Consider the following 12965-nt stretch of genomic DNA (forward strand, 5'->3'; position numbering starts at 1 on the left):
CCACCACCACCAAAAACGCACATACACTCTCTTACACACACATTCTCTTACACACACACACACACACACACACACACACACACACACACAGTGTCAAAACCAAGGTAACAAGTGTGTGAGGACCAAGTAAGGGATCATGGGATGGAATGGGTCAAGGGCACTAATCATGGGACAGGGGTTGTCTTTCTTGCCCCTTTCCCTGGCCCTTGACCTGTGGGTTCAGTGTCAGGGGGTTTGATGAGACAACACACAATACAACCAGATCCTGTGTGCCGCACACTGCTTGTTGATGGCTTCAGTGCACACAACACACAATACAACCAGGTCCTGTGTGCCGCACACTGCTTGTTGATGGCTTCAGTGCACACACACACACACACACACACACACACACACACACACACATGCTCACACACACACATGCTCACATACACACACATATACTCACACACACATGCACACACACACATATACATGCTCACATACACACACACACACATATTCACACACACACACACACAAACACACACATATTCACACACACACACATGCTCACATACACACACACACACACATGCAAACATACACACACATACATGCTCACACACACACACACACACACACACACACACACACACACCCATCAACACCCACACCCATACCCAAACACATGCATGCGCATGAGCATGTGAACACGCACATGCTCACACACATGAGCATGCACATATGCAAGCATACACAAATATGCACACATACACACACACACAGAGCCACACATATGCGCATGCACACACACACACATGGATACACACACAAACTCATACTCAATCTCACACACATGGACACAAACACACAGCCATGCCCCCCCCCCCCCCCCCCCACCCACCCCACACACACACACAGATTGTGGTTTGGGTTAACGACACAACAGTGGGGCAGACAGATAGACAGACAGACAGACATGGTACAACAGACAAACAAGACAAAAAACAAAGACAGGAAGACAAATAAGACAAGAACATAGATCTACACTATTGCCATGGAATTGTCAAAACACAATCACCATGGTATCAAGGCACTTTGAAGTTTAAAGCATTATCCCCACGGCTACAACATGATCATCATGGCACAGTTATGTCATAATCATTACAGCATGGCATTGCCAAATAATATTATCATCATGGCACTATGGCACTGCTAGAAAAGCAGGTCATCACTTTCCATCCTAAAAGTAAAACTGGCTACAACTGAATACCCATTGATTAATCAACCCACTACTGAACTACAGATAGTCAGAATTTTACTTCACAAAATAAACAACAACAACAACAAAAATCAGGCATAAAATTATCATAAACAACTGAACATAAAAATGCAAACACACACACACACACACACACACACACACACACACACTATGTCAATACATGTCACCATGCTTCCTAAATGCTAACTCATTAACAGCAGATCATTTAGTCCTCCCGGTGTGTGGCACAAAAGGAATGACCACAGACAAGCTCAGTTCAACCAACAATCAAGCTGACAACAAATGTTTGCATGCTTCACCAGCACGACGAGACAAACACACTGTGCAACGGACATCAGTCTATCACAGATCACCCAGCTATTACATTCACCGCCAGCAGCAAAGGCAGAAACCAGCCATGTAGAAAATGACAAAGCTAACGATGTTAAAGCCTGCAGGCAATTAACATGTAGCAGCTGATAATCAGAGAACAAACAAACTGTACATGGATATGTTCTGCTGTGGTCTGTGTGTCTCTACATATATGTGTGACCATGCGTGTGTGTGTGTGTGTGTGTGTGTGTGCACGTGCACGTGTGTGCGTGTATGCATGTGCATATGTGTGTGTATGTGTGCGTTCAGTTGGAGAGTAGGAGGATTGTGTGTGAATGGCAACTAATATTTCATGTCCTGATGTTTCTGTTTTCACATATATCTACCTATCTTAAAAATGTGAAAAAATATATTATAAATAGATAGATAGATAACTGATAGATTGGCAGAAAGATATTACAGACTCAAAAACATCTTAATGCATTCAAATGTAAGGACAGAACAGTCCCTAATATGCTTTCATGCACAAATCACACAAAGCTGTTTGAAACAAGACAGCTTATCAATTTTTTTTGTTATTAAGAAAGAAAAAAAAAGAGTTCAAAACCCATTCAAGAAACACAGCAACAATATTCTACGGTAACCTTGCGCAAGAAAGAACAGCTTTGAATGCTTTTCCCACGTGGCGTCTCTCCATCCACTCATGTTTGTTTCAGGACTCCACCCCCAAAAACGGAGTATGGCTGCCTACATGGCGGGGTAAAAACGGTCATACATGTAAAAGCCCACTCGTATGCATATGAGTGAACGTGGGAGTTGCAGCCCACGAACGCAGAAGAAGAAGAAGTTTCACGACTCCACAAACAAGCAATCAACGAGCGTTTCTTCAAAGATGCTGTGGCGGGGTGACGGAACTGGACTGCCAGAGGACTTCTGATCCAGTGTTCATCAGTGATCAGAGTTCCAGGCTGCAGTGTGCATTTAGGCATGGCACTGCGTCCTTGCGGAATGCGCTTTGTTCTGAATTTTCCTCACTCCATCCAGCGTGTGAACGGGTGCCTGTCATAGGTTGGGGAGGGTTAAATGACAGGACAGAGTTCTTCTTCTTCTTCTTCTTTGTTCGTGGGCTGTAACTCTCACATTCACTCGCATATTACACGAGTGGGATTTTACGTGTATGACTGTTTTTACCCTGCCATGTAGGCAGCCGTACTCCGTTTTTTCGGGGGTGTGCATGCTGGGTATGTTCTTGTTTCCATAACCCACCGAACGCTGACATGGATTACAGGATCTTTAACGTGCGTATCTGATCTTCTGCTTGCATATACACACGAAGGGGGTTCAGGCACTAGCAGGTCTGCACATATGTTGACCTGGGAGATCGTAAAAATCTCCACCCTTTACCCACCAGGCGCCGTCACTGTGATTTGAACCCGGGACCCTCAGATTGAAAGTCCAACGCTTTAACCACTCAGCTATTGTGCCCGTCGCAGGAGCGGGTTGATGGGCCCAGCTTTCCTGTGCCAAATTCCTCGACACAGTGAGTATGAATTCGCTGTCCATTTGACCTCAAATGATGCCTCAAAACTCAGTGCACAGTGAATGTCAATTTGTTGCTCCTGTCGCTGAGAAACACAAAATCAGGCCTCAAACTCCGATCATTCATTTTTACAGCACTCAAAACCATTCTCTGTTGAGCCAAGCTATGCCTCAAAACTCAAATCACTCATTCTACAGCACTCAAAACCATTCTCTGTTGAGCCAAGCTATGCCTCAAATTCTGAACGTTCATTCTTCAGCACTCAAAACATTCTCTAGTGTGCCAAGCTATGCATCAAAACTCAAATCACTCATTCTTCAGCACTCAAAACTAGTGTGCCAAGCTATGCATCAAAACTCAAATCACTCATTCTACAGCACTCAAAACCATTCTCTAGAGTGCCAAGCTATGCATCAAAACTCAAATCACTCACTCTACAGCACTCAAAACCATTCTCTACTGTGTCAAGCCAATGCTATCTGATCTTCACACTTTTGCTACGTGCATCAAAGCACAAAAGAAAATTCAAATATCTAAATAAATGTTATATATTTAAAAAGCAAGCAAGCAAAAATGCAAACAAAAACTAAACAAATGCATACCTAAAAATAAAAAAAGACAAGACAGAAAGAATTATTCTTAAAAATCAAGAATATCAATCGCTTCTTCAGTTCCACAACAAAAGGGTTGCACATGCACTGATGCAGCTACACAATCAATGTTAAAGCAAATCAAAAACAAACAAAAAAAATAAAATAAAATAAAAAAAATAAAAAATAAACAAAACAAAAAATGTTAAAGCAGATACGTTTCAGCTATTAATAATACCATGTCAAAAGCGTTAAGAACTTCTCTTCAATGCTTTTACAAAAAGAGTTTCTTTTTTTCTTTATTTTTCTTTTCTGTTTTTTTTTTTTCTTTCTTTTTTTTAAAAAAACACCAATAAATTGCTTAACTTTGAACATACACACCAGAAAGAGCGTCTAACATGTTTCAGACCCAAGCTGTTTAACCCCTTGTCTGCTGAAATAAATTCAGTGGTGGCATCACCAAAAGCTTGGAGTGCCGTCTCTGCTTTTTTGTTCCATGGTGGTGTCGCTGATTTTGCTGAACAAAAAGTAAAACCATCTCAAAGAGGAAAGATCAGTCCTGATAAAGAACGGTGACTGACTCTCCTGACCTGTAAGCTTTTGCAGTTTCAGTTTCAGTTTCAGTAGCTCAAGGAGGCGTCACTGCGTTCGGACAAATCCATATACGCTACACCACATCTGCCAAGCAGATGCCTGACCAGCAGCGTAACCCAATGCGCTTTGTCAGGCCTTGAGAAAAAATAAATAAATAAATGATAATAATTCAAAAAAATAAAAAAATAAAAAATAATGAAAATAAAATAGATAAATAGATAAATAAATAAATTAAATAAATAAGCTTTTGCTTCATCTCAGAGCTCAGGGACAGCCCTTCACTGACGAGATCGAGCAAATCAGTAGCAGCAGTCAAGGGGTTAAAACAGATTATGGCAAACGCGTATACAGACTTCACGAAAAGTTATGGACCACCTTGCGGAAAGCTGGCATTATGTTTTCATAAAATGTTAAAAAGAAAAAAAAATCAAGACATGATCTAAATCATGCAGGTTGTTCAGGAAACGTGTGCACCATTAATAGCTTGAAAAAAATATTTTTAAAAATTTGAAAAATGGATGTCTCTGCCCAAAAAATGACTCAGTGGTTTATATACAACAGCTGTGATATTCCATTACGACGCATGGTAGTGCGCGTGCAAGGAAGCACTCTCTCGCGATGAGTGATGCTCAATACACTGGCTACATGTACCGCTGTTTGCCGAAAAAATTCAGTTCACCGTAAAGAAAACCGTGTGCAAGTTTCCAAAGTGGTCTATAACTTCTTTGAGAACTCTGTACATATCTCCTACAAAAATACTTATGTGCATTCATATCTATGGGGTTTTCTTTGTTGTTTTGGGGGTGTTTTGTTGTGTGGTTTTTTTGTTGTGTTTTTTTTTTTGTTTATTTGTTGTTGTTTTTTTCATCTTTGGTTGATTCTTCGGTTGTCGAGGGATTTTTTGTTTTATTTTTTTTTAGTTGAGTCAATCAAAGTAAAGGTAAAAAGAAAGACGTATGAGAGGGGGGGGGGGGGGGGGGGTAAGGAGGGAGGGTAAAATATGCCTACCCCCCATCTTCCTCCCTCCCTCCCTCTCTGTTTTTCACACATGCGCATGAGCACCTGTACATGCATATAAACACATATGTTCACAAATGTGCATACACACAAACATACACACACACACATGTGTGAGTGAGTGAATGAGTGTGTGTGTGTGTGTGTGTGTGTGTGTGTGTGTGTGTGTGTGTGTGTGTGTGTGTGTGTGTGTGTGTGTGTGTGTGTGTTGTTGGGGGGTGGCTATGTCCGAGGTGTATCTGTGAGACTGTGTCTGCATGATACTGTCACTGTGCCTGCATACCTGCATGCATACAACGTGAGTATGTGCACATGCTTACACATGTCTCTGAGTGTGCATGCCAGTGTGCATGCTCATGTAATAAAAAAAATAATTATAATAATAATAATGTTTGTGAGGCAGGGACCGAAATGGAATAGGGTGGGAGAAACGATCCAACACACTGTATTGTATTGTATTGTATTGTATTGCATTGTATTGTATTGCTCTTTTCCTCTCTATTGTACTGTAGGGTATTCTGCAGTACTACTCTTTTGCCACAATAATTTCTCTGTGTGAAATTTGGACTGCTCTCCCTAGAGAGAGCCAGCCTTTTTTTTTTTTTTTTTTTTTCTTTTTTTTCCTGTGTGCAAGTGTGTTTGTTTCCCTGTCAAAGTCGAATTTCACACAGAGAAATATGTTGTGACAAACAAAGAGAAATACAAATAGGCATATATACACATGCATTCAAGGCCTGATCAGCATGTTGGGTGTGAAACTGAAGCTGCAATACACCGCACAGGTGACAGAAAAGAAAGGGGGAAGGAGGAGGTGTGTGTGTGGGGGGGGGGGGGATTGGAGGGAGGAGCAAGGGGTGGGGGGGGGGGGGGTTTGGAGGGAGGAGCAAGGGGTGGGGGGGGGAAGGGGGATTGGAGGGAGGAGCAAGGGGGGGGGGGGAAGGGGGGTTGGAGGGAGGAGCAAGGGGTGGGGGGTGGGGGTGGAGGGAGGAGCAAGGGGTGGGGGGGGAAGGGGGATTGGAGGGAGGAGCAAGGGGTGGGGGGGGGAAGGGGGATTGGAGGGAGGAGCAAGGGGTGGGGGGGGAAGGGGGATTGGAGGGAGGAGCAAGGGGTGGGGGGGAAGGGGGATTGGAGGGAGGAGCAAGGGGTGGGGGGGAAGGGGGGTTGGAGGGAGGAGCAAGGGGTGGGGGGGGGAAGGGGGATTGGAGGGAGGAGCAAGGGGTGGGGGGGAAGGGGGATTGGAGGGAGGAGCAAGGGGTGGGGGGAAGGGGGGTTGGAGGGAGGAGCAAGGGGGTGGGGGTGGGGGGGGGGTTGGAGGGAGGAGCAAGGGGTGGGGGGGAAGGGGGGTGGAGGGAGGAGGAAGGGGTGGGGGTGGGGGGTTGGAGGGAGGAGCAAGGGGTGGGGGGGGGAAGGGGGATTGGAGGGAGGAGCAAGGGGTGGCGGGGAAGGGGGGTGGAGGGAGGAGCAAGGGGTGGGGGTGGGGGGTTGGAGGGAGGAGCAAGGGGTGGGGGGGAAGGGGGATTGGAGGGAGGAGCAAGGGGTGGGGGGGAAGGGGGGTGGAGGGAGGAGGAAGGGGTTGGGGTGGGGGGTTGGAGGGAGGAGCAAGGGGTGGGGGGGAAGGGGGGTGGAGGGAGGAGGAAGGGGTTGGGGTGGGGGGTTGGAGGGAGGAGCAAGGGGTGGCGGGGAAGGGGGGTGGAGGGAGGAGCAAGGGGTGGCGGGGAAGAGGGGTGGAGGGAGGAGGAAGGGGTTGGGGTGGGGGGTTGGAGGGAGGAGCAAGGGGTGGCGGGGAAGGGGGGTGGAGGGAGGAGCAAGGGGTGGCGGGGAAGAGGGGTGGAGGGAGGAGGAAGGGGTTGGGGTGGGGGGTTGGAGGGAGGAGCAAGGGGTGGGGGGGAAGGGGGGTGGAGGGAGGAGCAAGGGGTGGGGGTGGGGGGTTGGAGGGAGGAGCAAGGGGTGGGGGGGAAGGGGGATTGGAGGGAGGAGCAAGGGGTGGGGGGGAAGGGGGGTGGAGGGAGGAGGAAGGGGTGGGGGAAGGGGGGTGGAGGGAGGAGCAAGGGGTGGGGGGAAGGGGGGTGGAGGGAGGAGCAAGGGGTGGCGGGGAAGGGGGGTGGAGGGAGGAGCAAGGGGTGGCGGGGAAGGGGGGTGGAGGGAGGAGCAAGGGGTGGGGGGGGGTTGGAGGGAGGAGCAAGGGGTGGCGGGGAAGGGGGGTGGAGGGAGGAGGAAGGGGTGGGGGGGAAGGGGGGTGGAGGGAGGAGCAAGGGGTGGCGGGGAAGGGGGGTGGAGGGAGGAGGAAGGGGTGGGGGGGAAGGGGGGTGGAGGGAGGAGCAAGGGGTGGCGGGGAAGGGGGGTGGAGGGAGGAGGAAGGGGTGGGGGGAAGGGGGGTGGAGGGAGGAGCAAGGGGTGGCGGGGAAGGGGGGTGGAGGGAGGAGCAAGGGGTGGGGGGGGTTGGAGGGAGGAGCAAGGGGTGGCGGGGAAGGGGGGTGGAGGGAGGAGGAAGGGGTGGGGGGGAAGGGGGGTGGAGGGAGGAGCAAGGGGTGGGGGGAAGGGGGGTGGAGGGAGGAGCAAGGGGTGGCGGGGAAGGGGGGTGGAGGGAGGAGCAAGGGGTGGGGGGGAAGGGGGGTGGAGGGAGGAGCAAGGGGTGGCGGGGAAGGGGGGTGGAGGGAGGAGGAAGGGGTGGCGGGGGAAGGGGGGTGGAGGGAGGAGGAAGGGGTGGCGGGGAAGGGGGGTGGAGGGAGGAGGAAGGGGGTGGCGGGGAAGGGGGGTGGAGGGAGGAGGAAGGGGTGGCGGGGAAGGGGGGTGGAGGGAGGAGGAAGGGGTGGCGGGGAAGGGGGGTGGAGGGAGGAGGAAGGGGGTGGCGGGGAAGGGGGGTGGAGGGAGGAGCAAGGGGTGGCGGGGAAGGGGGGTGGAGGGAGGAGGAAGGGGTGGGGGGGAAGGGGGGTGGAGGGAGGAGCAAGGGGTGGGGGGAAGGGGGTTGGAGGGAGGAGCAAGGGGTGGGGGGGGTTGGAGGGAGGAGCAAGGGGTGGCGGGGAAGGGGGGTGGAGGGAGGAGCAAGGGGTGGGGGGGGGTGGAGGGAGGAGCAAGGGGTGGGGGGGGGTGGAGGGAGGAGCAAGGGGTGGGGGGGAAGGGGGGTGGAGGGAGGAGCAAGGGGTGGGGGGGAAGGGGGGTGGAGGGAGGAGCAAGGGGTGGGGGGGAAGGGGGCAAGAGAAGAGTCCAGGCAGGAAGGGGGAAGGAGGAAGGAGGAGGGAGGAGGGTAGAGGTGGGGTGATGGAGGTTGAGTAAAAAAAAAATTGCAGAGGAAACACTGTGGGTAAGAGAGAACTGGGGGAAGGTGTGGTGGGAGCATGGTGGGGGGCCAGGTGATGGGGGGCCAGGTGATGGGGGGCCAGGTGGTGGGGGGCCAGGTGATGGGGGGCCAGGTGGTGGGGGGCCAGGTGATGGGGGGCCAGGTGGTGGGGGGCCAGGTGGTGGGGGGCCAGGTGATGGGGGGCCAGGTGGTGGGGCCAGGTGATGGGGGACCAGGTGGTGGGGCCAGGTGATGGGGGACCAGGTGGTGGGGGCAGTGTGGTGGGGGCAGTGTGGTGGGGGGCCAGGTGGTGGGGGCAGTGTGGTGGGGGCAGTGTGGTGGGGGCAGTGTGGTGGGGGGCCAGGTGGTGGGGGCCAGGTGATGGGGGGCCAGGTGGTGGGGGCCAGGTGGTGGGGGGCCAGGTGGTGGGGGCAGTGTGGTGGGGGCAGTGTGGTGGGGGCAGTGTGGTGGGGGACCAGGTGGTGGGGGCAGTGTGGTGGGGGGCCAGGTGGTGGGGGCAGTGTGGTGGGGCAGTGTGGTGGGGGACCAGGTGGTGGGGGCAGTGTGGTGGGGGGCCAGGTGGTGGGGGCAGTGTGGTGGGGGCAGTGTGGTGGGGGCAGTGTGGTGGGGGGCCAGGTGGTGGAGGCAGTGTGGTGGGGGCAGTGTGGTGGGGGCCAGTGTGGTGGGGGGCCAGGTGGTGGGGCCAGGTGGTGGGGGGGCCAGGTGGTGGGGGGCAGTGTGGTGGGGGGCAGGTGGGGGGGGCAGTGTGGTGGGGGCAGTGTGGTGGGGGGCCAGGTGGTGGGGGGCCAGTGTGGTGGGGGCAGTGTGGTGGTGGGCCAGGTGGTGGGGGCCAGTGTGGTGGGGGGCCAGGTGGTGGGGGCAGTGTGGTGGGGGGCCAGGTGGGGGGGGCAGTGTGGTGGGGGCCAGGTGGTGGGGGCAGTGTGGTGGGGGGCCAGGTGGTGGGGGCAGTGTGGTGGGGGCAGTGTGGTGGGGGGGCCAGGAGGGGGGGGCAGTGTGGTGGGAGCATGGTGGGGGACCAGGTGGTGGGGGGCCAGGTGGTGGGGGCCAAGGTGGTGGGGGGACCAGGTGGTGGGCGCAGGTGGTGGGGGCAGGTGGTGGGGGCAGTGTGGTGGGGACCAGGTGGTGGGGGAAGGTGGTGGGGGCAGGTGGTGGGGGCAGGTGGTGGGGGCAGTGTGGTGGACCAGGTGGTGGTGGACCAGGTGGTGGGGGGCAGTGTGGTGGACCAGGTGGTGGGGGGCCAAGTGGTGGGGGCAGTGTGGTGGGAGCATGGTGGGGGGCCAGGTGGTGGGGGGCCAGGTGGTGGGGGCAGGTGGTGGGAGCAAGGTGGTGGGGGCAGTGTGGTGGGAGCATGGTGGGGGGCCAGGTGGTGGGGGGCCAGGTGGTGGGGGGCCAGGTGGTGGGGGGCCAGGTGGTGGGGGGCCAGGTGGTGGGAGCAGTGTGGTGGGGGACCAGGTGGTGGGGGCAGTGTGGTGGGAGCATGGTGGGGGGCCAGGTGGTGGTGGACCAGGTGGAGTGGGCAGGGGGTTGGGGGGGGGGGAATCTAACGAGAAAATGTTTTAAAAAGCACTATGTGTTAATGTTTGCGCTTGCAAATAAAAAAAATAAACAAATAAAAATAAATAAATAATATATATATCAATATCAGAAACCACAAAAGTAATTGATCAAATACCTTGGACAATTTTGCGAGGAAATATACAACACACACCTGTGGCAAACGGAAACAAAACAGAACCAGCAGAAACACAATGAGAAAAAAAACAACCAACAACAACAACAACAAAAATAAATCCGATTCATTAACACAAGTTTGTGCCTGGACTTTCTACATTTCCAAATACTAAAAGTTTGTTGTTTTTTTCATGACAATAATAAATAGTTATGATGAACACAATACAGAATGTTTATTATTATATAAAGTCAGGCATTACAATATAAAGCACTTCAAAAACAACATCAAGACTGGTGCACACTCAGTTTATGAATTAGTCTGTTAAAATATGAATGAGAATTAAAACAACACGCACAGACAAACAAGAGAATGACCACTAAAATGTTAATGATCACTGACACTGAACTATCTTCCTCTGCCTACATATTCACACAGTATGCATACCACACTATAAAACACCAATGGAAACCTACATCAAAGTACACACACACACACACACACACACACATATATATATATATTTATATATGAAACATATTCAACAATGTTTTGAACAAGAGTGGAACATGAAAATGAAAATGGCAAATGAAATGGTGATGGCTCTGATTCTGATTTATGATCACATCTATGATGAATATTTGGTGTCAGAGGTGAAAGAATGGTGTTTACAATAGAAAGGAGAAACTGACATCATTCATAGCGAGAAAAAATATGCTGATGAACACAACCAAAAATAAATAAATATATAAATAAAATGATAAATATAATGAAATGTACCAACAACAAAAAAGCACAAATATTTGTCATTGTGTTCTAAATATGCAGAGTATAATCATCTTTAGAACTTTGAGTACAAACACACACACACACACACACACACACACACACACACACACACACACACACACACACACACACACAAAGAGGGGGAGGGGGGCGGTGCTTTGTGCCAAAAGGTTAGAGAGAGAGTAACTGATCAACCAACCATCTGGCTGACTCCAGGGAGAGGGGTAGGGGGGGAGAGAGACAGACTGACAGAGAGAGAGAGAGAGAGAGAGAGAGAGAGAGAGAGAGAGAGAGAGAGAGAGAGAGAGAGAGAGAGAGAGAGAGAGAGAGAGAGAGAGAGAGAGAGAGAGAGAGACTAACTGACTAACCAACCGACCAATTGACAGACAAGACAGAGACAGCTCATACGCTGCGTGCACGCGCGCACACACACACACACACACACACACACACACACACACACACACGCAATCCTCCAGTCTCAAAGCCACATGTCCCTCCAGGATAACACTTCATTATCTCCAGGGAAGATGTCAACACACTCAACATCACGTCGCTCCCAAACCCTTCCCACCCAGCCAGCCAACACCCAATACACAGCCCTGCCACCGCTGTCAACATTTCCTTTTGGAACACCCTTCAAAGCCAGGGGTCTTGATGCTTCAAGGAGGAAGGTGGTGGTGGTGGGTGAAGGGAGGGGGAGGGTGCGGGTGTCTAGTTCGTTTCTGAGCTGCTGTTCAAAGGGGAGGTCAAGAGGAAGGAAATTCAGTCTGACAGAATCAATCCTGGAATTTCTGGCAACAAGTATTTCCCTCCCTGCTCTTCTGGAAAAGCCACTTGATACTGAGGAATGACAGTGTTGTGATGGTGGTGGCTGTGTGTGTGTGTGTGTGTGTGTGTGTGTGTGTGTGTGTGTGTGTGTGTGTGTGTGTGTTTGTGCATGCACCCCTCTCTTAGGAAAAATGTGTGTGTGCGTGTGCGCACGCACGCACGCACATATATGCATGCGTGCATGTGTGTGCAATCTTGTGGTGTGTGCGTGCATATGTGTGTATGTGTGCACGCATGCATAAGTGTGCATATTTTTGCATGCATATCATAAAACAGACAATCAAACACACGGACAAAAACAAACACACACACACACATATATACAAATGCACACACACCCTACCCCTTTACCCCTAGGCCCCACACCCCACCCCCACCCCCACACGCACACACACACACACACATGCACACACACATACACACACGCACACACACACACACACACACACACACACACACACACACACACACACACACTCCTCCAGTCTCAAAGCCACATGTCCCTCCAGGACAACACTTCATTATCTCCAGGGAAGATGTCAACACACTCAACATCACGTCGCTCCCAAACCCTTCCCACCCAGCCAGCCAACACCCAATACACAGCCCTGCCACCGCTGTCAACATTTCCTTTTGGAATACCCTTCAAAGCCAGGGGTCTTGATGCTTCAAGGAGGGAGGTGGTGGTGGTGGGTGAAGGGAGGGGGCGGTGGAAGGGGGGGGCGGAGGGCTAGTTCGTTTTTGAGCTGCTGTTGAAAGGGGAGGTCAAAAGGAAGGAAATTCAGTCTGACAGAATCAATCCTGGAATTTCTGGCAACAAGTATTTCCCTCCCTGCTCTTCTGGAAAAGCCACTTGATACTGAGGAATGACAGTGTTGTGGTGGTGGTGGCTGTGTGTGTGTGTGTGTGTGTGTGTGTGTGTGTGTGTGTGTGTGTGTGTGTGTGTGCGTGTGTGTGTGTGTGTTTGTGCATGCATCCCTCTCTTTGGAAAAATGTGTGTGTGTGTGTGTGTATGTGTGTGTGCGTGCGTGCATAAGTGTGCATATTTTTGTATGCAC

The 12965-nt window shown here is 51.6% G+C and overlaps 1 protein-coding gene across 1 annotated transcript in view; it reads right to left on the minus strand.

Moving 5' to 3' along the window:
• The window catches only part of LOC143297702 (uncharacterized), a 212952-nt gene that overhangs the window by 30581 nt on the left and 169406 nt on the right, over window positions 1-12965 (minus strand). Inside the window, exon 6 of the mRNA XM_076610124.1 lies at window positions 10291-10326. Coding sequence (XP_076466239.1) covers window positions 10291-10326 — 36 coding nt within the window. The remainder of the gene's footprint in view (window positions 1-10290; window positions 10327-12965) is intronic.

The sequence above is a fragment of the Babylonia areolata genome, chromosome 23 (assembly GCF_041734735.1).
Source record: "Babylonia areolata isolate BAREFJ2019XMU chromosome 23, ASM4173473v1, whole genome shotgun sequence".
Taxonomy (NCBI): Eukaryota; Metazoa; Mollusca; class Gastropoda; order Neogastropoda; family Buccinidae; genus Babylonia; species Babylonia areolata.